General features: G+C 34.2%; 1 protein-coding gene across 3 annotated transcripts in view; it reads left to right on the forward strand.

Moving 5' to 3' along the window:
* The window catches only part of CDH9 (cadherin 9), a 113848-nt gene that overhangs the window by 58904 nt on the left and 27107 nt on the right, over positions 1-27837 (forward strand). For all 3 annotated transcript variants that reach the window (XM_032991981.1, XM_032991978.1, XM_032991979.2), the window contains exon 3: positions 5071-5365. In XM_032991981.1, the coding sequence (XP_032847872.1) occupies positions 5071-5365 (295 nt within the window). The remainder of the gene's footprint in view (positions 1-5070; positions 5366-27837) is intronic.

Raw genomic sequence — 27837 nt, forward strand, 5'->3', positions numbered from 1 at the left:
ATTGGAAATTACAGTAACAGGGACCCATGTAATTTTATGTCAAGATTTATTTTGAAAACATCAAGATCTCAATTTTCACATCACATAAAATTTCAGTTTCACAGAACTGGATAGGCAGGCTAATTTAAGATTTGCACTTTTTCTATGTAAATAAAGAGAAAAGCTTGAGAGAGCATTTATAAATATGCCTGTATTTATAAGACATACATTGTTACAGACATAGCTAATTGTCACTTCCATAACCATTGTCAATGTATTTATCTTTGATGATCCTCAGGAAAAGTTGTGCTGATAACATGTTTAGCCAGCCACACAGAAGACTATTGAAATGTGTGACAAAGAATATTAAGAAATCAATACACTCAGCAGTGCATATTCTAAGTTATGTCTTCACTCCAATGTGTTTCAGATGAATTGATGCTGGATGTTGAATGGAATGGAGATGGCATTTGTTATTGATGTGTTCACTGTGTACTGAGTAATATAATATTTTATCTGGTTTGGTTTTTTTTTGGTTGTTTGCTTTACTTTATCAAAGGATTTCAAGCTCTCCTCTGAGCTGCCAGCTTTTCACAGAGATTTCAGAATGAACGATTTATGATATGAGAAAGGACACATTTGTTAAGTTCATTTTCCACCCATATAGAGATTTTGTTTGCTAACCTACCCTACTTCAAATAGAGAAAAAGGATCATGTAGAGTAAAACAAAACAAAATATTTAAACTGGAATTACTTTCTGCTGATAGTAAATGATGAACCTCCCCAGACCTTCCCAGTCTATAAAATGTAGAGGGAAACCATAGCAGTCAAAGATTACTTCAGATCAAATGTATGAATACTATTTTAACAGTTTGAACATCTGAGCATCCTTCACATACATTGCTTTTAGTGAATAAAGGTTTTAGTGAATAAAGGGCATGATATTCTGTGAACTTATTATAACACACCACATTTTTGTCTGTGATTTTCTGCATGTGATTTTCTGCAGGCAATTTTCTACAGGCAATTTTCTGAAAGCTCTCTGTAGCACAATTAAGACTCAAAAAGCTGAATTATATTTTATAATATAAATTCAAAATATCTAAACAGTTTATAGAAGATTACCAGTCATAAAGAAACTGGTATAAACTGGTATAAAGAAGCACAATATATATTAGTCAAAATTAAATTGCAGTATTTTTTACAAATGTATATGTCCCTATATTTATTTTGCATAAACTTCTACAATCTTATGTGGAGTTACTCTGTCTCATATATTAAAAGCAGTTTTTTGATTATGTAACTCCAATACAGTGAGAGAAAGGTTTGATCGTTCTGTTTTACACAACCAGTATTTTATTTCTGTAAGATGTTGGATAATATTTAGCTTTATTTATATATTCTTAAATATGAAAATGATTCAATTTTTCTTCACTGAGATATTGCAAAATTAACTTGCAGATTAATGAAAATTCCTCAAATGTGAAGTGCAAAACAAAACATACATAAGAATTAGAAATTGTTCATGTAGAATAAGTGATAGTTTTCAACTGTTTTTCAAATGATCTTGCTTATAGTAAACTGGCAGTAGGAGGTGGAACTCTTTATTGCTGGTAGATCACATTCTATTCCTAAATTTATCATATTTGAAAATTCTGTTTATCATTTGGAAGAAACACAAGATAAGTAGGAAGCTTAAAATACCCATCACAGGTTGAGCTACCTGACATCTTTGTAGAAAGTTTGAACAGATAGGTAAAATAAATTAGCTTATTCTCTGAGGATCTATATATAGTTGAGGAGCAGTATAAGAGAATGGCAGTGGACAGATGTGATTTTTTTCCAGAACCACTTGTTAGCACAGAAAAGATCACTGCTCCCACTACTTGTTCATTGCCCCCCTGTTTCAAGAGGTTGTCAACCCTGGATTACCAGCAGAGTTGCTCATATGAACAATCCAAATGAGGTTGGCAAGCTAACACTTTTTACATTCACAGTCTGGATATCTGCTACTCATTTTCATCTGTCTTCTTTTTTAGTCTATAGGACCTCTTTTCAGCAGATGACCAGCTCTCCATGTATACAAAGAGTTTGTAGGAATAAAAAATATCAAATAGAAAATTTTGTAATATTAGTAAGTTAAGTGCTAACTTCAAATCAGTTTCCAGTCTCTGAAAGATTCTTTAGGTTGTAGTACTGCCTGGGAAAAGCATTTAGCAGGTTTTCAAATATGAACAACATTATTACCACACTTTCAGGTAAAATTATTAAAATAACATTTAAGATATAATTTCCAATAAAATACATATTACGTACTTATTATTTCTGATAAATTTCCATGTATACAATATATTCATATTTAAAATAAGAATTTTGTTTTCTGTTCTAAATCAAAAACAATATGAAAATCTCATTCTACTCCCTATTCCCTTCTTTCTTTCATTTTCCAGTTAAGAAATATATGATATTTTGTTTCAGTAATGTATGCTTGTTTTTAAATTGGGAAGCTACTAGTGTCTCTGGACAGATTCTATTCTTTTCATGCATAGCAGTCCTGATAGTTAAAGACCAGACTTCCTGTAAGTTATCTATTTTTTTGCTGTCTGCTAGTCAGGCTGCTATGGAGATAATACCTGTGGGACAGCATCTGGTTTAATTCATATAACAATAAACAAGTTAAATAAATTTCTATCAATAACAATGTTTGTTGAAGTGTATACAAGTGCAGGAAAAAAAAACAAAAAACAAACAAACAAAAAAATAAAAAAAACAAGGAGATTGATGGAAATTGTTTCGAATTAATTTATAAAAAGTAAATTTGTAAATACAGGATAGAATGTGCAGCTACTCAACTTTTGAGAACTTATGTCCAATGTAAGCACTTAAATTACTAATGTCAGTACTATAAGCAGTTTAACAAATTACTGATTAGTCAGTGATGACTTGTGTGAGAAACGAGATGTACTTCCTTATATCCAGCGTTGAGAAAGGATGTTAGCTTCACAAAGGCTCCAACCTCCCTAACATCTTATGTTAAGTGATTTCCCTTCTCCGGACCCATGGGATTGATCCCTCACCAAGTTCTCAGACATGGCTTTTGCTCCAGTTGCTTCCCCAACTGTCTGGTTGAGGATATTAAGGAAACATGTAACAACACAGGGCATCATAACAGGTACTTGGATGTTTTAAAAGACTCAAAAAGAAGCTGGCTTGTGTTCATGGGAAAACTAGGTTCAGATACTAGTCATCATTCCTGAGATCTTATTCTTATTTTGCATATTTTAAAATGTTTCTACCTCAAGAAAAAATGAGAAAGCTATATTTATGCCACAAGGTAGGAATATCTTAACAGGAATGAATGTGCACTGTTTCCTAGGGACAGAAAATTGTCCTGTGTGGCACAAGTCAGAATCATCTGACCGAAAGAAATATGCTGTATTTTGTACTTGACATACAAATATATCTACTCTTTTTTTTCCTGAAAATAAGAATCAAATATGAAAATAAGATTAAATATGAAAATAAGAATCAAGTATTTTTAATGAACTTTTAAAATTGATTGCATAATACTCCACATTCTGTGTCAAGATATCCATACAATATTTATTTTCTCTGTATTACCTGTAGAGTTGGCAAGTTGACAGAGACTTATTTTTGAGTGATGTATGCTCACTGTATATAATTCTTTCAACACATTGTATGCAATCCTTAAGAATTTTCACAAATATTTATTAAAGACATACACTGAATATATTAAGTGCTAAAACTGTTTGGATAGTCATCTCATTCAGTCTTACCTCTAGAACACCATAACAATAATCAGATCACATTTGGTGACTAGTGAGGCTACAGTGTTAAACTAGAGGAAAAAATTAAAGTGAAGAAATTTAACAAAATCTGCTATAATCACCCTTCATAAGGTGGAGTAATAAATAGATGCAATGGCTCAGCTATGAAACACTGACTTAAACACTGGCAGGAATACAGATACAAGGAAAGAAGTGGTATAAAATAACTTATCTGCCTCTAGTGACTATGTAGAGTAATACATTTACTGATACTGAACAGTATTTTCTCAGATAGATGATGGACTGTATTTTTCTACTCAGAGAAATAAAAAGCACTGCTGGGATAAGATTCTTTCTGTCCATATTTGAAAAACACTCAGGTCACCTGTCTGTGGCCAGATGTGACTGTAAGCATGTATCTGAGGAAAAAATACTGCAAATGTTCATAAAAAAAGGAACTTTGAGTCCATGTAAATGAAATCAGAGGGACAGACTTCTGAAAAAGAGTATTATGTGAGAATTTCTAGTGCCTAGGTCAGCTTCAATGGCTTGCTTTGTCTTTGGTTTTAGGCACTTTTTCATAATGGTGCTGTATGACAAACTAATCAGTGCCTGTAAGTTCACAGAGATACAGTTTTGAACTCTTATGCAGAAGTGTAGTAGGAAATGGACTGTTAAACCCCACTCAGCGCTTTGAAAATTTACCTCCTAGTGCTCTTGAAAATTATTTCTGCTATGTGGAGAGGAGTAGAAGGAAAGAAGTAATTAAATGTGGTAAGATGTTCCTTATAAAAGAATATAACTAGAAACACAAGTTTCTTCAATTGGAACATTTATGGGTGATTTGGGGAAGTTCAGAAGCGATAATCCTTAAAACCCACTACTTCTATGTTGTTACAAGGTACCTGGTTGCCTTATTGGCAATCAATAAATGGGAAGATAACTGTTACGTTGTAAATAGAAACTTAGGAGGTTTACACCCCCTGTCATCTTCAAAAGGAGACTTCTCTTAGTTTATGGACAAAATAGGCAAAGAAATGTAATTTTTTTGGTTTAAGTTGGTCACTTAAAAAATTACTCCAATATCTTCTACATCCCCCTGTGTCTTTATGAGTTTGTTTAGAGATTTTTGTGTATGATTGAGTCTCAAATTTGCAATTTTTCCAACAGTGAAACAGAAGATAACCGCTACTGACCCCAATTATAGTTAAGATTGTACAGACTATTCATATATGCTGAATGATTTGGTCTGTAATAACAATGCATATATTTATAGAATTCTTCTTTTCTACCTCCCTGAAGCTACACACTGACCAAGATAAAGGAGATGGAAATTTAAAATACATATTAACAGGAGATGGGGCTGGCAGTCTGTTCATTATAGATGAAAATACAGGAGATATTCACGCTGCAAAGAAAATGGACAGAGAAGAAAAGTCCCTGTATGTCTTACGTGCCAAGGCTATAGACAGAAAAACTGGAAGACAAGTGGAGCCAGAGTCTGAATTTATCATTAAAATCCACGATATCAATGACAATGAACCAAAATTCACCAAGGACATGTACACTGCCAGTATTCCGGAGATGTCTGGAGTTGGTAGGTAAAAATTTATCCTTATGTAAAATACAAATGGGTTTGAGTTGATTTGGAAGTTCCAAGTAATTTACAATTAGAGGCACTTAATACTAGCTTCTGTGAATATCCATAGAACAATTTTTGTTGCCAGTAATGTATCATAAATGATTGTTTTCTGCTTTTTTTTTTTTTAATTTGTTTCATCTTCATCCACTTTTTAATTCTTATTCCACACTATAAGCTACTTTTTACTCTTTCAAGCCCACTGAAACCATCAAGGTAGAATATACATATGTCTTATCAGTTACTACATAGTTTTGTCACAGCTGAGAATATCACTTGTATAAAATGTATCCACTTTGTACCTGTAAAGTCTAATTTGCTAAATATTTCTGTACCTTTAGACACAAACAACTGTAAGCACGTAAGTATGTTAACATATTAAAATGATGTAAAAAATGTTCCTACAAATACCTAAAAATTTGTTTTGTTTTGGGGGTTTCTTCTGTTTGTTTGTTTTTGTTTTTTTTTTTTTTTTTTTTTTAAATTATTTTTTCTCTTTGGTATCAATGTTAATATTTGTTGGTGGTATCTATTTAAATATGGACTTGTCTGTCTGTTTTTTTTGAAGATACCAAATATATGAACTCCTTCCCAAAGAAATAATGTTTTTGTTTAAAAATATATATTTTTTTTCATGGATAAGGACTTACAGATATTCACAACTGTTGCACTGAAAAAATAAGAATGTGGAGTGACAGTAGAAGAGAGGTGAGAAATATAACATCAAAGGAAAATAATACTATGAGCTTTGTTCCAAAAATATAAATTTATAGTTCACCAGCACACATTCATCAGAAGTTATCATGATTGCTTACATGCTCCACTCTTTTACAGCAGAGACAGTCTCTCTGATGAGTAAGCATAAAATACAGAGGCTATAGGAAACAACTGACAGATAAGTTCTCAAGAGTTATTTACTTATGAATTATAGTAATGGTTTGCAAAATCAGCCCTGGATGATGACATTGATAAGAGAGAGAATAAAATACCAATCAACATTTGTGAGTAATATGTGTATTTGCAAAATAATTTCCAGAAGCTAATAATTATCTCTGAGAACACTAGCAGAAATATAATGGAACAGGACTGTATTTTATAACTGTCTTTTATAATCATGAGAAAGGAATACCTACACTACTATGTATCATGCAAAGAGTCCAATAATCATTCTTTTAAAGATACATGGAAAATAGAGAAATCTTTTCCATTCAGAATTTACTTTGCTGATAAACCGTGAAGGAAAAATGCTGGCAGTGCACCTGCAATATTTAATTTGATATATATTTGTAAGGAAGAAACTCCATAGGAATAGATAGGATAAAAAGCATGATGTCCGTGTTTAACCTTATCACTTAATCCAACTTTGTTAGAGTCTATGAAGAAGCATGAATAAAAGAAACAAAATAAGATCCAGTGCTTTGGCAATACCTGTGAAATTTTAACTCTATGAAATGTCTATATTTGACGAGGATGATGATAGTATAAGTACCATTATGTACTTTAAGCTGAGAAAGTGTCCATAAAAGACCCAAGTAAAGGTGAGTTTTACTGTAAAGAAAGAATTAGAGGAAAAGGATTTTAACAGTAAAAAAGTCCCTTAGCTTCCAACATGTAGGCAAAAAAAGTGATCTGAGTTACTCTTTGCTCTGTTTAGTTGACATTTGCATTTGGGGATATAAAAGCTACACTGGAATGGAAATTTTTAGCATTTGAATTTGAATGAGTAAAAGTAGTTTTGCAATTTCTTAAAGTAGCAGAGGATAAGAATCCAAATCCACTTTGAATGAAACCAGTCCATTCAAGAAGCAGAAATTCTGTATTTATGAAGTCAGTCATAAGAATGCTTATTCAAAAGTCAGGATGTACATATAGGTAAATAATAAATACATGAATGTATTCCTTCTTGGAGTTCCTTTGTCCCATTCCTGCAGATAAGGAAGCAGAGGCCATAACTGGAGAAAATAACTTTGGGGTAAAAAGGTGAGATTCTTGCTGTAAGTGGAATACAACTTAAAGGTGAGCAAGTGTTACTCTTATAAACCTTCCCATAAAGCATACAAGAGAACACATAAAATATATAATGAAGATAGTGTAGTTCTTGAAATATCTAGTCAAAAGAAAGCTATATGAATGTAAACCAGCAAATATGCACAAGGCAGCACATACAACAAAATGCAGGGAAAAGAAGAAAAAAGAGAGTGACAGAAATTAAACTCAAAACTGATACAGTGTGACAATGGGCTGTGGAACTAGCTCCTGGTTCATACTTCCCACAGTGTTAGGATATCCATCAAAAAAATCTCTAATGCATTCTGAAAATGGCATTTAAGAATTTGTAATTATTCATCATTCAATAGGTATGATTTAATGAAAAACAACTAGCTTTTCTTTTGTCTGGATATGCAGTCCAGATAATGTTTTCCTGAACATAGTGTTTACTGCAGAAAATCACAAATTTATAGAACTGTCAATTATACAAGTAGGTTCATTACACCTCAACACTTCTCTTCATTGGTCTTGTTATATATTGCTGTTCACAGATTACATAGGTATCCAGTAGAAGTCCAAAATTTAAATTTGGTAAGGAAGTTGGGTCAAACTTTTTAGTTTGTTCTGGACTGTAGAATTTAAAATGGAATTTGAGGTTGGAGGGTTGTGTAATATAAGTTATTAAGAAAGAACAAACTGAGAAATTATTGAGTGAACGATCCATTTTAGCGTTACTGCTCCTGTGAAAGTAATTGCATATAAAATAAAAGGACAGAAAATATACTGAAAATGAAAAGAAAGAAAGAAAAAAGACTGAGATCATAAAAGTGTATTTCAGAAAGCCAGAATACTTCAGAATAAAAAAATAAATGCCCTTTAATTCTACATGTTCCTCTATAACAAGTGGAAGAAAATAAGAATAATAAAACCAAGAATCCCTGGAATAAGGTGATCATCTTTACTAAGACTACATCAGATGAAAAAGACAGTGTAGTCCTGCATTACCTGTATAAATGCTTAAGATGCTGAAGGTTATTAGTTATAATCATAAATACATAGACTCATACACACCTAACCCACTACCTTTTCTGACTGGAAACAACTATACAATCACATTATATACATTAAAAAAAAAAAAAAAAAAAAAAAAAAAAAAAAAAAAAGGTATATTCATGATGAGCACATTTGTGGGAAAAACTCAGTTTCTTCCCATCCTCCACATTTTTCCATTTTTTTGTCTTAAAAATATTTTCTTAACTATTATATTTATTATGTTTGCCAAGTTCAACAAATATGACAGCAGAATTTATGAAAGCTCAAGAAAATGTCACTAAGAATGAGAAATTGAAGAGGAATCATCACTAGCAATGTTTCCAGCTGCACATGTCTGTTATTCAAATGACATATCTTTTACATATTTTTTACATATTTTTCACTGTGTTAATGACTGTTTCTTGGAATAACTAGATCTAGAGCACACAAAGGAAAATGATACTCAACATCTCTAACAGAATGCGTGATTTTCAACACCGATAGGCAAACCTCACTCATGTTTAACTAGCTTGATAGAACAGTGAAAGCGTAACACGCATTTTCAGCACAACCTATCCAAGCCCGAGAGGGAAACATGAATGCTTATTTGTGCACTAGTTTGTGCTAATCCTATGTTGTAATATCTACATTTCAGACATCAAGCTGTACATAAATTAGCCTTGCTATGCCTAAATAGGATCCAGTCATATTCTCAAAGGCATTATGGGTATACCTAAAATGCTGTGTAGCAAAGTTAGTACTGGAAGCAGTCAAATCCACAGAAGTGATCTGACTGCAGTGTCATTTCAGATAGCTTTTATGGAAATGATCACGCTAAATGCTCACAGTGATATCAGCCTAAAAATATTAAACGAGAAAGTTATTTTAAGAGATTCTAAAACTCAATAACATTAAATTTCTCATTAAAATTAGCTACTGTACTGAAGAACTGGAGGAAAATAACTGATATAGCTATATTTTTAAAGAGTGTTGGAACTGACTAGAAGAATCCTGAGATTTATGTGAGACTAGGTAAATTGATTTAATAAAAAATAATTCAAAAAAAAGAGAGAATTATGCTACACAGGCCCATACATGTTAATCAAAACATAATATAGAAAGTAAAGGAACAAAAGATGTTCAACATTTTAAATTAATGGAATGCCAAAATTGTAAAATATAATCTTGGTCACAATGAATAGCAGGTGGATTTGAAGCATGACTTATTCTGATTTGGCTATATTTTAGAAATACTATAAGGAAACCTCAGAGAAGCTAAATACACATTATGCATCTTGACAACAATCTTTTCATGTCCTCTTCATGCAGAAAAAAAGTACATCCCTGACCATACTTAAAATCTAATCATTTAATTATCAACGTTTACATGAGTAGAAGCTATGATCCAAGTGTTTTTCCAGGTGAAAGATGATTCCTAAAAAAACCCAAAATAAAACAAAACCAAAACTAACCCTACACCTCATTGTGAAAACCACTTTTTTCATGATATTAAATTATTAAGAAATCTTGAAAAAGGAAAGTTAGAAATGAGATATCCTGTGGAGTTCAAATCGTTTTTGACACCTGGGTCAATATTATTACATCCTCCTGTACCTACCTTTTTGATTTTAATGAGTAGGGCTTACCGTTTTTTCTTATTAAACATCTCTATCATGCAGCTGATGAGTATTTCACAACATTTTTAATCTTTGAATTGATCCTATTAAGAGAAGCAATAATGCCTAATTTAACTTAGCACTCTTTCTTCATACTTAGCTGCTACTTTCTAGATTCTATGGATCTAACCAGAGACACTTACTGGTTCAGAAATTGTATATGACAAGTTTTGTATAATGTATAAGTATAGAGGGCCATATTTTAAATGGCTAAATTTATAATTTTTCTGTTAAATTATTTTTATTGCAAATACAGTCACAATTAAAGTGTTTTTCTTTAGCTGAACAGTGAAGTTTGATAGAAGGACATTATATATGAAGTATAGATATGGCCATTTTCAACTCAGGCATACAGGATTACAATATGCCAAAATATGCATTGTATTTAACAGCTCTTCTAAACAAAAGATGTATGTGAAGTACATATACATAAAGAGAAAGAGAGAAAAAAAGAGATTAAGTTTCAGTAAAACACACATATTCATTAATACTACCATTTTTATTACCATGATATTGTCTGTGAGTGCAGTAGTATATATTGCAACATCCATTACATAACGATTGTCTTAAAAGTTTCACTATCGTTGTTCTTTATTTCTGTAGTATCTCTTGGGAATCTATAAGCATCACAACTACTCCTGTACTTAATTAAGAACTTGCTGATATTTAGTTTTAGTTACATCATGTTTTCAGCATCACATAATCATAAATACATATTTCTCAAGAACAGTTTGTTATTTGGTATAGAAACCTCTCACAAGAACAAGTAGGACATAAGGTTAAAGAAAAAAAAAAAAAAAAATCCAAAACTGAACCAAATACAGCAACCACCACATTTTTCTATTTTTAATTTGCTTATGTCAGTAAGCATTAATCTACAGATGTGTGTAAACGATTTAATGGAGGCAGCTCTCATCTTTCATATTTCAGCAGGAAATAATTATATTTTCTCATCTATATATTTTCTCTGGTTTCAGAAGCTTATAGAAAAAAAAGCTATGAATGACCATCTTGACTTTGCCAACTTGCAAAATTTCAGAACACTAATTGTTAACCTATACTCTATTTTAAAATAAATTATTGAGTTAGATTTAAGATAAAGATATATTTCAAGTAAATATTTTATCTGCAATTTCATATTTTACATTCTGCAGTTAAATAATATTATTAGAATTCCTTTTAGTCAAACTAAGCATGATGACAGAAATCCTGTAGCTAGAATACTTCCTATATTTCTGTATAGAATACTTGTTTATATTTCTGCATTTGCCACTAAAACTAAAAAATCTCAAAACTGTTGTAACTGTCAGAATCTGAATTGCATTCTCATTTTTAAATGCAGTATTTTTATTATATTTTAACTTATTCTTTATTATTTTTATACAAGTCTTTATAATAAAAAAAAATCCCTTTCAACAACAAAAAAAAAGATAAGAATATAAAAAAAGAGTTCAATGCCTCATAGTATTTTCTTAAAGTAAAACAAGTAGGTAGAGAAGGCAAAAACCTCTTTTTGTTAAACAGTTAAAAATATAAATCTAGTTTTCTAATAAATTTGGGATATTTTGGGGTTTTGTCAGTTTTGAACATGCATTGTTACATACATGCATAATATTTTTATTTAAAATAGACTTGCTCTAGCACTACCTGTTTATTAGGAAGGTGTATATATAATGCTTTATAAATATTTTATATTTGGCATGAGGCAGAACATTTTCAGAAGAGTATGACTAGGTGCTTTAAAACTTTGTATTTCTAGTTTAAAAAAAAATAAAAAATAAAAGTACTGGAACACCAAAGGAATTTCAGTTAGATAATTTTTTTTTTTCCCCTTAAATTATTCTGTCTTTTCTATAGTTATGTATGTAATATGGGCAGCATTTTCCTAGCAAAAAGGAAGTCTGCTCTGCAAGGAACTTACTAGAATTCTGATGCTATAAACAGGTTATTTTTAATTTGTATGGATCCATTGATTTCACACTTGATGTTATGTAGGTGTGTGGATTTCATGATTAATGTATGTAAGTTCTACAAAATTTAAACATCCATTTAAAACTACTATTTTTTTCCCAAGGTTTCTTCTATATTTAGTTAGATAAACAAAATCATATGTAATGTAGATATTTTGGCTCTCCAAGAAACAGAAGGGAACTATCCTCAGAGGAAAATCTATGAGTTTAAAACACTTCCAAATAATTATGTGATCTCAAGAAACAAATAAACACACACTCTGATCCAAGTGAAAATCAATAGTTTATTTTTAGGATCCAAACAAACAATGTAACTAATTTTTAACGATAACATTTTGGGATGATTATAATTGTACATGTGTATTCAACATCCAAACACAGCATATTAAATTAAATGTAAACATTGAATTTATATATATTTTTTTTTTCCTTTGGACTTCTGTTAATTTTATCTTTTCAAAAATAAATGTATCTATTAGTGATACTGCATTATTCTTTGTTACTGACTGAAGAAAAGTTAAACATTAAATAACTAATATAAACAATCAGGTAAAAACTAATATGTATATATTATGTATATATATATATGAAGGTAAAGAGGAAAAATAAATATATCATATTTATAAAATTTTGGTAATGCCTCATAATTCCTCAGATATACTATGCTTCCTTTAAAGTTTATGCAGATGTATTAATGTCACACTTGAAAAAATTGAAAGACACTGCACATTCATAAAAATGAGGGATAAAAATTAGCCTTAATGAGATTCAAAGTGGTGCTTCTGAAAAATTAAAATTATTCATAAATTTAAGATTTACAGAACATTTTAGCTTTACATATAAGCAGATCTCAAGGTACAGACAAAAGGAGAGGCTCTCTTTTTCTTCTTTTTTTTCCCTCTGATTCTAGTCATGCTGTCTTATGCTTTACCCACTGTCCCTCTAAACCCAAAAGAAGAAAGTTTAAAGAGCTAATTCATCAGAAAAAAATGATTGTTCAAGGTCAATATTATTTTTTTGCTACTTTTGTTCCGAGTCAGATCACATGAGGTTAGATGCCAGAGCTGGTATTAGGGAAGTGACAGGAGCATGCAAGCTGTAGCAGGGAAAGGCAGGGGAGACTCTTTCATCCAGCAGCATCTAGCCCCAGCTAAAAAAAAATCCCTTGACATACATACTCATTTTTCTTCAGCTACAAAATCCTCATATCTTCTAAATAGGATTCCTCACTTCCTTTCTTATTTTTGGGAGGGGCTGAAGTCACTCTCAGTGCTAGAAGAAACCAGAATTTTGTAGAAGTGCTGTCAGGTAACTAGCATTTGTTGTAAACATGGGAAGGTATAAATAATTTCCATATTTCTGTTCTGTGAGAACTGGGCCACTTTCAACTCATTGTTAGAAGTTTGTGACCTCTGAGTTCCCATAAACTTCCACCTGCTAACCCTTCATGACATGCTGGTCTAAACTATTTCTCATAGGAAGAAATAAGATTACAGCAGCTCAAATGCAGCAATTAGTAAGCAGGATGTGTGACTTTTAAAACACTATATGAGACTTTAGGCTTTATAAACTGTTTGGCCTAAACTTTGGAAGTCCAGTTCTAAGGTGACCACAAACTCATTTCATCTCTGTGTGTCTCAATTTCCCACCAATTAGTGTAAGACTAGAACAGCTCTACTCCATAGGTATGTCAAAATGTGTTCAGCTACTGCAGCAACAGACATCACAGCACCCTTGGAGTGGGTCTTCTTGCCAAGTGGAATTTTCAGGCCTGGGCTATGTTAAATGTGGCTCCCCTTTACATCCCTCTGAAATGATTCCATGCAATACTGTTTTCCCAGTTACTCGACTGCAATAAATTTATTAATCCTCATTATCGTTTTACACTGAAAACAAAACAAAATAATAATAATAAATAAATATATATAAAAAAAAAACAACACAGAGGCCTTGACCTCTCTAGATTAGAGCTTGAAATTAACATTAAAAGTTCCTGTATCATATTTACACTAAAAAATTGTTTGATGTGTCATTTTTCATTCCTTTTATTTCAGTAGATTTCCAGCTATAACACTATAATCTCTGAGAAAAAGCATAATAGGCTTGAATTTTTTATATCAGCACTTTTGCTCGTACTGCAGTGCAGTACAATGGGATATGTTCTGCATTGTTAGAGATACTGTCTTTTCAATAGGATGTTAAACCAAGGTCCTTTCATCTTTCATGGCTTCACATCTAAAAAGTAAAAATCTCATTGATATTCTGAAAATATTAAGGAACGTCCATATTTTTTAGCCAGTACACATACCTTTTAATATGAACATACACCCTCTGTACATCCTTTGATATAAACGTATTACAATTCACAGCCATGTGCAACCTGTTTTCAGAGCCACAGTAAATACTGAATTCCTCTGCATGATGCCAGTTTACAGGCACCTAATTTATTCCCTTATGAGCTCTTGCAGCTACCAGCCACCAAATAATTTTACTTCTTTTAAGGCAAGTTACAATATAACAGGTGCAGTGAGACCCTTTTCACATTTATGTGACCATATTGGAGCCTGCAGCAATTGAACTGATGGCACTAATGACTGGAATAGCTGGGACTACTTAACATTACTAATATTAGGAACACCTGTATCTGTATCTGAAGAAATATGACAAGTAGAGGTATACATGTATTATATTCTTTATTAAAATAAAACATGGAATACATTAAAATAAACAAGTTAGTAGTGGGAAGGAGGTAATCCATTGTCTAGGGGCAGATCTTGCTCTTAAAGTGGTAACATTAACGTCTCTATTTATATCATGTTAATGCACAGGATTATTTCATGACACCATGTAGTTAAGTTACTTGTGTAGTTTTAGGTGCCTGAAAAAAATAATTTTCTTCATTTAAATAATTTTTGAGAATGGGATTTATCAAATATTGGATCTGTACTAAGTTGGGAAGACGACACGCAGATCTAAGTCAGAAATTGTAATTAACTAGATATAAGTTAATATAAGACTAGATATAAGTTGATATAAGTTAAATATGTTTGAGAAACTGGTTCTATGTAGCCATAAAATATATTTACAAATTATACTGAGAATTATTATTTCATTTTTTGTTGTTAAATTAGAGCACATCTGGGACGCTTACTTAGTCTAATCTTCTGAATACAGAAGATTTTCAGTTCTTTTTAAAAGCAAACACAGTTTTCTGAATGCCTGAATATACATTTTAGTTGCTAAAGTTATGCAGCTGAGTGTAAAACGTCAGGTTTATTTTTTTATAATCATGATAACACATGTATACATCTATTCTGAAATTAAAACACAAATGCAGGGTGGTTTAGTTTTGTTTTCCACCAGAATTCTCTATAAATTCTAAGTATTTCCAAAATGTGTAAATAAGATATAATGGGCCATATATGGGTGTAATATAAAACACATTTTTTTTTTTAATATAATATGAATTAAAGTAACTAAACATCACACACAGTAGAATGCACGTAAAGATGCTTTGACATAATTTTCAGTCTTCCAAAGAGATGTAACAGTCTCATCAAACAGATCCATCTGTCACAAAACAAAGGTCCAGATTCCTACATCTTCATTTATCTTGTGCACCTAATTTCATGAGTTGTTCCCTTTCACCCCTAACCCTCAGTTTTAGTAGAGCTCCTGAGAAATTAAAGCTTTATCTCATGTGAATGTGAATGATTAAGACTACTTGTGTTACAAATGATTTAGCTGCAGGATGCCACCAAAGAGTAAGAAGCTCAGGAAATTAACATTACTCCCCTAGAAGAAGTCCACTATTGTCCCTAAAAGAGACCATCCAATGTCTCTCTCCTGAGATGAAAGGACTAGGAATGGCTGCACATAATAGATGCAGTATTGTTAAATAAGCAAATTTCTCACTTAAAATGTGCCTATATATATATATATATATATGTACATATAAAAGACATGTATGTTTATATATATATTTCAGAAATAATATATGACATTTCTTTCAATTAAATCATGCAGATAGGCACGGAAATGGATAATAATTTTCTAGCAACATAGAAGATGAATTATAGAAATAGCAGTTACTGTTTGCTTTTCTTTGTTCATTAATAATTCAGCTTGAATTTTATTACACGTCACCATTTTTCCTTCTTGCCAAACACAGTCATTTAGGGAATTTTCTGTGTTATATATAGCTTTCACAGAGTCAAGAAAATGAAGGTGAGAAAAGTCTTAACCTGAATTATCTTGTCTAGCTCCTGTTTGTTTGAAAACTACCATATATTATTCCCACTGATACTCATTTATTAGTAACTACATGGAACAAGATAGGTTACAACATTTCTCATTACAATCACTGTATTTTTCTTAATATCTAGCAAAATGCACATCTGCAAGTTTTCACAATGGCAGCAATCCTGATGCTCACATTTACTCCATTATCTACTATCTAACCAGATGCTTCAAAGGACTTTCCAGAATAGCTTTTTCCTATAACCTCATAGATATATAACACTGAAATTAAGATCAAGCATGATCAAGATCTGTGCAAGTATCAATTTTTTTCCTTATGAAAAGATTCTCATATCTTTGTATTCAAAACACATATTACTTACACCTAACTGGTAATTTAAAAACAAAACACAACCTAACTTGCTGTCCACGTGTAGGAATATCCTGCATTTAACAGTTGCTGCAAATAAACTGCAAATTCTCATCAAAGATTCCTGTAAGAAAGCCAACTCAATAATCATTACTTCACTCTGCTCCAAGGTAAATGATAAGTAGCCTGTGATAAATAAGGCTATGTACACAGTATACTGGAGACAAACAAAAAATCTAAAGGTTTATTTTCTCATAGAGTCAAAATATGTGACAGCTGTGAAAAAAACATCTGAATAATAGCCACCTCTTCAGCACGCTGAAGTGGTTAAGAGAGAGGACAGTAAAAATATCAGTCTTCTGCATCACGAAATATAAGACATCCTTACTGACTTCATTAATAAGATTTTTAAAGATGTCTTGGCTGTGAGAAATGTGTGTCTACCTGAGGAAAATAAACAAACTATTTAAAAGCATATTTCCAACTAATTTTCACTGACACCTAGAGAGACCAGTGTTTAAACTTCTGTAAATTAGCTCAGACATTTTTAAGCGTATTTCTGAAATAATCAATTTGGAATCAGTGCTATTAATCTTTTCCAACCAGAAGTTTTCAGATCTATGAGATTTGTCCAAATAAGATCATCCTCATGGCATGCATAATTTTCTGTGACTGTAATCTTGCAAACAATAGCCAACACACTTGTGATCAATTTGCAAACATAAAGAAAACTCAACAGTCTTTAGCAGAACACTTCTGCATGTAAATAATTTGACAGATTATACTCCAGACATTTGCATATTTTTGAAGATAAATGAAATGTCTACAAATAATAACAGAAAAATCCCTAGAGTGACCCTACTTAATATCCTAGGTTTATCTAAATGTACATACACATAAGTATATACTTACATCTATATTTACTTATATATACCCATGCAAGCTCTAGAAGTGTTTTGTTTCTGTCTAAAAATAGTACTCTAACTGATGCAATTTTAAAAAAGCCCGTGACTAAGATAACTCTGGAATTTTGTTTCATTTTCTCTGCTTCAGACTCCATTTCTCTTCCAAACTATAGGTCTTTATTGTCATTTCCATAGACAACATCCATAGTATCTAAACATGACAGAAGCAAGAGGCTTTCACAAATCACATTATAAATTAATATAAATTTGAGTTTACCAATAATATCTTTACTGTATTTTCATAGAAAATTACTATTTTCCACAGCTGTATTAATGTTTAAAGGGACAGACTTTATCACCACCTAAATAGAATTTTACAGAGATTATGAAAGTTCATCCAAATAAAATAAATATGAAGCCAGACTGTTGTCTTGATTACAATGTACTACCTTTTCATGGTCATAATAGAGATTCACATACAGTTTCAAATTGAACCTATTTGCATAGCAGGCAAAGATAGAAACTCTGTAAAGATTTATATTTACTTGTATTGCAGATGAATTTTGAAGATGTAAATGAGAGTGAGGTTCTAGTTCCCAGTCATAGACAGACACCCATGGTAAAAACAGTCTCCAAAATCTAATAAAAGGATGCAAAAGATGAGCTCAAAAAAAAAGAGAGCAAATAAAAAACAGGTACAGAAAGCTAACTTATTTGTTGCCAAAAAAAAAAGTCATAAACCTGGCTGTGTTGCATACAGAATGTTACAGGCATGTACATCAGAAGCTCAAGGTTTAGGCCCAAAAAGTGGTGACTATTTCTTTCAAACTTGGTTTTTTGCTCTTAAGTAAAACCTTTAGAGGTTGTATGGAGGACCACAGGTAACCTATTCTGAGAAAATAAAAGAGCAAAGCAGAAAGCTTCTTAAAGTTGTGCTACATGAAAAAGGTCTCTGAGTGTAGTGAAGAAATAACTCCCTTATGATTTCTTCATTATTTTATAAATTAAAAATAGAGCTAAAAACTTTGTTGAAACCGTTGGCTAGGAATTGGGATTTTTAATCAATAGATAACCACATTGCAGCCTTTATGAACTATTACTTCTCCCAGTAGGATCAATGACGACAAGTTGTTCCTAAGTTTATCATAAAACTGATAGCTGTTTCTCTCTTTTGGAGTATTCCAGAAATTAAAATCTGGTAAAAGGCCAAGATCATCAGCACCAATCTTTAAAATGAAACAAGTGGTGGAGTTCCTGTGACTGACCTGCCATGGATGGCAGCTGTTAGTCCATAAAGCTGGCTTATTTCCATATACTCCATAAAAGCATTGTGGTCAGAGAAAGAGTAACCAAGGTAATTAACTGCCATATTATGGCATTACTTCTTGCTCCTTCAACATACTGGATTCTTTAGCAAGTAATTCTAGTTGGAACAACCTAATATATGCATAGCAGCTTCAGGCCCAGAAACATGCTACTGGTGAGTTTCATCATTATTCTGAACAGAAATTTTGAGAATATTTTTGTGATTAATTCACTTTCGGTATTAATTTATTTTTGAACATATAATACAGATATCCGCTCTGCCTAAAAGAAGTGTGGTTTGTAATTACAAATACATACAGTATGCTGAACAAAGTGAAAAATTTCTAAGCTGCAGTTCAGTTATTATGAATAGCAGACCACTTCATATTGTACCTCTTTAGTCATTAGAAAATATAATGTCAACATTAACACCTGAAAGAATTTAACTACTCTTTTCTCTATCTTATCACTGCCATTTGATGGCACCAGTATTTCTGTTTCAGAAGTGACTTTCTTTATGGTGAGAAGGGGAAAAAGAAGCTTCCCAAAAGAATTAATGTACACAGAATTGTTCACCCACCAATACTTCAAACTATTTTTCATTCTTTTTGCTGTTTCCCACTAGTTATTTCATCCATAATGCTTTTCAAATTCTCATGCAGGGCATCTGATGCACTTCACAGTTACAATTACTGCCAAAGGAAAACTCAAGTTATTGTATCAAGGTATTGAACAGCAGGAGGGTGAGGGCTAGAGGATTTGTTCAGCTTTAGCTATTCTTTTCCAGTTCAATTTCAGATGTTACATTACAATGGTGTATGTATTGTACTCACTGGCAAAATCGTCTACCCCACACAGCATTTCAGGCAGATTAAAGACAGAGTAGTTTAGTCACATTGCATCTTTCTAAGTGGTGAGACAATCATTAGCACGTACTTAATTCTTTAATGCATGTTCTGATAACACAATCTAAAATGTGAATTCATTTTGTCATAGAAAAGATAGCATTGAACAAAACCCCAAAACATCAAAACACAACACACACAAGAAATTATGAAAATTATTTTTCCATTACATTTATAACATACAAGGGACTGTTTTGGAAGTAAAGTTGTATAAAAATAGCATCTCATATTTCTGGAATGGGTGGCAAGGTCCATTCATTTTTACTGCTATGGAGTGAAATGGAGAGGAAAAGGTAGTTCTGAAGGAAGTAGGTCTATACTGTACAGCATAGCTTCGTTTTCTTGCATCTCTCAAACTACTTTTAGTCACATTAGCAGGGATTGCAGTGACACTTTATGTACACCACAGTGGTGCAAAGTTTGCGATTCCTCGATGTGAGATAAGTTGTCAGCCAGAACAAAGATACAGTACACATCTACAGAAGCTAGCACATCAACTGACTTCTCAATCAGCCATTTAGTGAGACTATATACACAACAATATGAGACAAAATATGTTCAAGTGAAATTAAGTTTCACCTCATACCTATAAAGTGGATTATTAAAAATTATCAACTTGGTAAAATGTAATTTATGATCTGTTACATTTCCTGGTTTATGTCACCTTTTTGCCTTCTCTATTTTTTCTTTTTTATAAATTTCTGATCAATAGATATGGCTGAACAACATTTTAAGTTTCTTATTAATTTTCCAATGTCATATTGTTGCTCCTCTAAGTCTGGTTCCTCAGGATCCTTATTTGTTAGCTTTATCTGTTTTTCTCAGTCATGTGCATTTTTTCCTTTTCTAGCTTGGATCATTTATCTATTTACCTGTTGACACTTGTTCCTTTTCTGCTTTAACTCTACATTTTCCTTTGCCTTTACAAGTTTTTCATGCTATTAAAATTCTAGTCTTTTCTGCATCAAAGACAAAGCAGCCTAGTGAAATCTCTGCTAAAGTGTGGTCATGTACAAAAGAACAAAGTTTACTTTGCAGTTACCTATTCCTTCATCTTTCTAGGTAGCGTTGTCTTACAATCAAAACATAAGAGTTATATCTCAACCTTATTTAGCCCTGCTTTTTGTGTAGAAAGCAGTCTGAAGTGATATAGTCCAAATGATGCAGTAATAAGGTGCTTGGTGGTGAATTCTATGTTTTCCTAAACTTTTTAGGCTTGGGTAGTACCATATGACTGCTCCTAGTTCATAATTTCTCCAGTTCATTGACTAAGCACGGACTCCTATCCACAGAGGACAACCTGCCCTCAAAACCAAAAGTGGTTTATTACCTCTCAATATTTCTGTAGATCACTTAAATTTCACTGTCTTCAGCAGAGGCATCTCCATAGTATGTCTGCATGTAAATAATCCTTGAAGCCATGCTGTCTGAATAAACTATCTGTCCACTTATCTTCTTTAGGATTTTAGCCAAACAAAATTCATAATTTTGCCTCCAGAGGTTTTCCAGAGCTCTCCCAAATCTTTTCAGTTTGTAAAAGTAATCCACTTTAAAAATCTTCCCTCCATGAATAAACTTGATGAACAGCAGATTGTCATTGTGCTTGAAAACAGGAAACAAGCAACAAGAGCTTCTCCTTTAGGGACATAAAGTCCTTCCTGCCTCTCCACTTACCCCAGCTGGTCTTCTATTTCTGAAAATGAAACAGTTTTTCTGCTTTGAGTGGAGCTCTCTCTTAAACAGAGCAAGATACACACACACATGCAAAAGTTCTCTGTAAAACTCAGAAGTTTTCAATAATTGCCAATTTTGACAGAAGTTGACTTGAGAAAAATAGAAAGGAAGCTGTCTGATAATGTAAAAAACATCCTGTTTCAGCATTTTCAGAGTTTTTTAATTTTCAAATTACTCTTTGAAAACTATATTAGAAGGCTAAAGTCTAAACCAACCACATTATTTTTTTCTTAAAATCAAAGCTTTGAATTTTTCTGAAGTACTGCTTTTATAAAAATTGACAGAATCAAACTCAAAATGCATTTTGAATTTGCAGAATTCCCTTTGGAAAATAAATGTCGTGATTCTGAATGTTATTTAAATCACTATCTGTCAATTTTTGATCCAATGTTCATGGTGGAATCTTGAAACATAATGTTAACTACATAATCTGATCATTTTCTTCATCGAAGCTGGAGATTACTGTTCAAAATGAAGGTTACGGAAAAAGTTATCTTTATAATAGCATTTGAAAATAGAATTTTCACATAGACACAGTCCTTTTGGACTCTACATTTTTACACACACATATATGCATACCTATACACACACAAACACATGCTGTCATGGTTTGAGCCTGTTTGGCAGCCAACACAAAGACACTATTTACAGAGATTTAGTCTAAATTTGTCTTCTCTCAGGTTATCTTCACAACTATCCTTCTGCATTTTTCTGCCCTTACATTAGGACCCCATCCATCACAGATAAGGTGTTAAAGTGCTTAACCTTCCAGATTCAAATGTACATGTAAGGAAAAAAAAAAAAAAAAAAAAAAAAAAAAGATACTATAGCACTCATAAAGCTTAACAAATTCAACACATTCAGCAAACTGCTATACCTTGCTCATCATATGCAGGCTTAGAGAGTGTCTTTGAGAGAAAAAGCCAATAAAACAATCTGTAAACTGTGTCAGAAAAGTATTACGAATTCATAAAAAAAAAAAAAAAAACAAAAAAAAAAAAAAAAACAAACAAAAAAAAAACAGATAAGGAAAAAAAAAAAAAAAAGAGAAAGAAAATGAAAGGAAAAGAAAAATAAGACATACCTCTTGAGAACTCTGAGATTTAGTTCCCATTCTGAGATGTGATAGGCTTGTTGGGTAGGACTGGGTTGAACTTCACATTGTTTTGCAAAACATTGATGTTATAATTCCTTAGACTGCTATAGTAGTAATTCATACATTTTCTCTGTCATCTTTCATACCAGATTGCTCTTGTGGTGTGTTTGATTTTATTTGGCTGACAGAGGACCACCCAGATTCTCCTTCATTCATTCTCCTTCTCTTCAACAAGACAGGGAGAAAATAAGGTGGAAAAGCTCATGGGTTGAAATAAAGACAAGGAGATCGTTTACCAGTTACCCTTGGGGAAAAACAGACACAACTTGGGAAAACTAATTTAATTTATTGCCCATTAAAAATAGATTTGGATGGTGAGAAACAAATACAAAAACTCAAACACCTTCCCCTCACCCTCAATTCTTCCCAGGCTCTACTTCACTCCTTCATTCTTGATCATGTTGACAGCTGTGGTAGTATCTCAGAAAGCTTCTAATCTCTAGCCTAGCCACCTGATTCATATTTTAAATCATGCTGACTTCTGCTGACAAATGTGGTCAAAAGTCTGCTTGTGAGATAATCTAGACTATAGATAAACAAATGAAGAAATACACCCACATTCTGCGGGTAACATTCAGGTGGGGGTGAGGATAAGGCATAGTTCTCTTTAATTAAAAAGATCCAAACTAGTTTTTCCTCATTAACAATTACTTTGTAATTAGTGATAAGGTCCTTTATTTCACTCTTTACTGATTTAATTTTGGACCCCAAAGCTAAGAGAAGATTCTTTCCTCATAAAAATGCAGCACAGGCATTGCCTATTATCTGTGAGGATCCTCTTTTATGACACATCAGATTGTTGACAGAGATGAGAGTGAACTGCATACTGAAAATTAATTTTCTGAGGACATACTTTTGTTAATAATTTTTCAATATTGTAGTATTAGTTTACTAGGAAGCATTAGCCGTTATAACACTATTATTTCCCCACTCTACAAAATTTGATAAATAAAAGAAAAAGTAGATATTTTGTAAACTATAATGAGTTCTCATTCTAAAGAAGATCCACCTGAATTATTTGGTAGTGACCTCCAAAGCTTCTGTAGGGTTACAGTTTCTATACTCTCCTCAGCAACTATAATTAAATGGCACTTGAGCCTCAGGAAAAAAAAAAAAAGATATACATTCCAATGAGACAAAGACAGAAATTTCCCAAAGACAGCCCTAAGCACTGTAATGCCTTTCTTAAAAATAATTAAATAAATAATAAATAAAATCATTCTCAAAACAAGCTTCAGCATTCTTTTTTTCATCAAAACAGTATGCTAGGAAAATAAAGTTAATTTCCATTCAGTTATCATGATACTCAAACTTCTGTGTCAGTCCCGAGACAGTACTTAGATCAAGAGGCCACAGCAGTAAGTTTTTCTGATTAAGATATTTTGGTTTTTGGGGGAGGAAGGGTGGGATGGACATATACATTTCTCTTGATTCTTAACTTCTAGATACTACAGTGGCACACACTATAAGCGTATGATTCTATTGATGACTTTGTTCTGGGTTGAGTGAGTGGTGGAGTTTTTTGGTGGCAGGGGAGGGGGCTATCGGGGCGGCCCCCTGTGAGAAGCTTCTCGAAGCTCCCCCAGCTCCACGTCAGCTCCACTTCTGTTTGGGAAATTGAGCCAATCGGCTGCGTCTCTGTGATAACGTATTTAAGAAGGGACGTGGTGACGGGCAGTGGGACTTGGGAGGAGGAGTTGCTGCAGCTGCATGAACACCAAGGTCAGTGGAGGAATGGAGGAAGAAAGAAGGGGGGAGGTGTGCTGGAGCAGAGACCCCCTGTATCCTGTGGGGAGACGGCAGGGTGGCCCCCCCCTGCCACCCATGGAGATCTACGGTGGAGCAGACATTGATTTGTGGCCTGTTGCTCCTGCTCAGATGATCAAGGTTCTGTGCCCAAAGAAGGCCAGGGTCTCATGGGAAAAAGTAGCCCCGCTGCTGTAATTCAGCCCTGGGAGGATTGCAGCATGCGGGGGAGTCCCACGCAGGAGCAGCTCGGGAAGGGCTGCAGCCGTGGGAGGGAATCCAGTCAGAGGAAGTTAGTGACCCATGACGGAGCAGTGTGGGGAACGCTGAGGCCCATGGGAGGAATTCAAGTCGGAGAAAGTTTGTGGAGGACTGTCTCCTGTGAGAGGGGGACCACGATGGAGCAGGAGGAACAAGTTTCGGACACTCCCCTCACCGAAGATGAAAGAAGTGGCAGAGCTGACTGCACCTCCCATTCCCTGCCCCTGCGCCACTGGGGAAGGAGGTAGAGATATCGGGAGAGGAACTGAGCCCGGGAAGAAGGGAGGGGTGGGGGGAAGGTGTTCTCAAGATGTGGCAATGCTTCTCACTGTCCTACTCTGTTATGTGTTGTTAGTGTCTGTAATAAATGTATGTTCTTTTTTTTCTTCCCCTAACGAGTCTGCCTTTTGCTCATGATCATATAAGGGGGATTTTTCCCCATCCCAGTCCTATCTTGAACCCCAAGCCTGGCTCTCTGTCCCTTCTCATTGCCGGAGGGGAAGGGAGAGAGAGCTGCTGTATTGTGGTTGGCTGCCAACCAGGCCCAAACCACAACAGACTTTTATATTTTTTATAGGCTAACAGGTGACACTGACTCTCCTTTCCTTGTTAGCCTTGAGGAGACATGAAGTTTACTTTATTTGCTTTTTTTGAAAGAAGATAGGGCTTATAGAATGTCACATTTCTCAAAAAACTCTTCATTTTTTGTCTAGATGAGTAGTTCTGCTGGACATTGTTAATGATAAAATTGTTGTTAAATGTTCGCTTCTTCAGGATTATCTTTACAGCTGATCTTTGCACACAGTTGACCTCTAACTGTTTAACTAGGCAAAGAGTAGTCTAGAATGTTAATGGCAAAAATTCTCTTCAGAGTTTGATGAATTGTGACAAAGCGTTTTTATAACTTTGCTCTGCTGGTTTGTTGTAGAGAAAGACTATTCCTCCCCTCTTCTCATGCTGTTCAGATAACCTGAAATAGTGGGAATTGTTACTAGTATGTAGGTAAAACTATTATGTGCAATGCAGTATAGCGTACTATAAGAAAATACATGCATCTAACAGGACCTAATAATAACATTATTATTATATGGGAGGGGGTGTTGCCCTCTATGTCAGTGACCAGCTGGAGTTCATGGAGCTCTGCCTGGGGATGGATGAGGATTCAACCAAGAGCCTATGAGTCAGGATTAAAGGGAAGGGAGGCAGGGACAGGAGACATTAGGGTGGGTGTCTGCTACAGGCCACCAACCAGAAAGACTGAGTGGATGAGGCCCTCTATAGACAGATAGGAGCAGGCTCATGTTCACAAGCCCTGGTGCTCATGGGGGACTTCAATCACCCCACCTGATACCTGTTAGAAGGACAACACAGCAAGGCATAAGCAATCCAGGAAGTTCCTGGAATGCATTGACGACAACTTCCTTCAAGAGATAGAAGACGCAATGAGGAGAGGTGCTATGCTGGATCTTTTTCTCACTACAAGGAGAGGCTAGTGGGGAATGTGAAGCTCAAGGGCAGCCTTGACTGAAGTGACCATGAAGCGTTAGAGTTCAAGACACTTAGGTCAATGAGGAGGGCAGACTGCAAGCTAACTACCCTGGAATTCAGGAGAGCAAAATTTGGCCTATTCAGGGATCTACTTGGCAGAGTAGCATGGAATATTGCTCTGGAGAGAAGAAGGGGACAAAATGCTGGTTAATATTCAAGAAGCACCTCCTCCAAGCTCAGGAGCGATGCATCCTGACAAAGCGGAAATCAGGCAAAAATGCCAGGAGGCCTGCATTGATGAAGAAGGAGCTCCTGGACAAACTCAATCATAAAAAGGAAGCCTAGAGAGGGTGGAAGCAAGGACAGGGAATCTGGAGGAATACAGAGAAACTGTCTGAGCAGCCAGGGATCAGGTTAGGAAAGCCAAAACCCTGATAAAATTTAATTGGACCAGGGACATCTAGGGCAACAAGAAAAGCTTTTATAGATGTGTCAGTCGTAAAAGGAACACTAGAGAAAATGTGGGCCCTCTCTGGAATGGAACAGGAGACCTGGTTACCCAGGATATGGAGAAGGATGAGCTACTCCATTACTTTTTTGCCTTATTCTTCACTGACAAGGGATCCAGCCACACCACCCAAGATACAGAAGACAAAGGCAGGGACTGGAAGAACGAAGAACCATCCACTCTAGGAGAAGATTATGTTCAAGACTATCTAAGGAACCTGAAGGTGCACAATCCCATGGAACTTGATGAGATGCATCCACAGGTCATGAAGGAACTGGAAGATGAAGTAGTTAAGCCACTATCCAACCTATGTGAGAAGTTGTGGCAGTCCAGTGAAGTTCCCACTGATTGGAACAGGGGAAACGTAACTCCTGACGTGGTTTGAGCTTGGTCAGTAGCCAACCACCCTGCAGCTGCTCCCCCCACCCTCCCTCTCTACCTGGAAATGGGAGAGGGAATTGGAGGGGTAAAGGGAGACTCGCAGGTTGAGCTAGAATCAGTTTTATTATGGTAATAAAATTAAAACAATGACAGCAATAGAAAAGATAAATGGGCAATGTACAATGCAATTGCTCACCACCCGCTGAGCAATACCCAGCCCTTTCCTGGCTAGCGATCCTGAAATACTAAGATCCGGTAATCGTAATCCCGGAAGCAAGAGAGAGAGACCCCTTCCCAACCACCCCTCCTCTATATAGTGAGCACGACATTCCATGATATGGAATATTTCATTGTCCAATTTGGGTCTGGTGCTGTGGCCGTGCTCCCTCCCTGCTTCTTGTGCACTTGCACATGGGCAAGACATGAGGAGTCAGAGAGTCCTTGAAGTCTCAGTAGCATCTGAAAACATCAGTATGCTATCAACATTCTTCCCGTACCAAAACCAATGTTGACTCTAAAACACAGCATTATTCTAGTTACCAAAAAGGAACATTAACCCTATTCCAGTGCAGACCAGGAGAACTCCCATTTTTAAGAAGGGAAAAAAGAAAAACTCAGGGAACTACAGGACTGTCAGTCTTGCCTCTATGCCCGGCAAGATCATATATGGTAAGATACATGGAAAATAAGGAGATGATTGGTGACAGCCAACATAGCTTCACTAAGGGCAAATTGTGTCTGAAATGTTTGGTGGCCTTCTACGAT

Source organism: Tyto alba, unplaced genomic scaffold (assembly GCF_018691265.1).
Source record: "Tyto alba isolate M040663 unplaced genomic scaffold, T.alba_DEE_v4.0 Super-Scaffold_48, whole genome shotgun sequence".
NCBI lineage: Eukaryota > Metazoa > Chordata > Aves > Strigiformes > Tytonidae > Tyto > Tyto alba.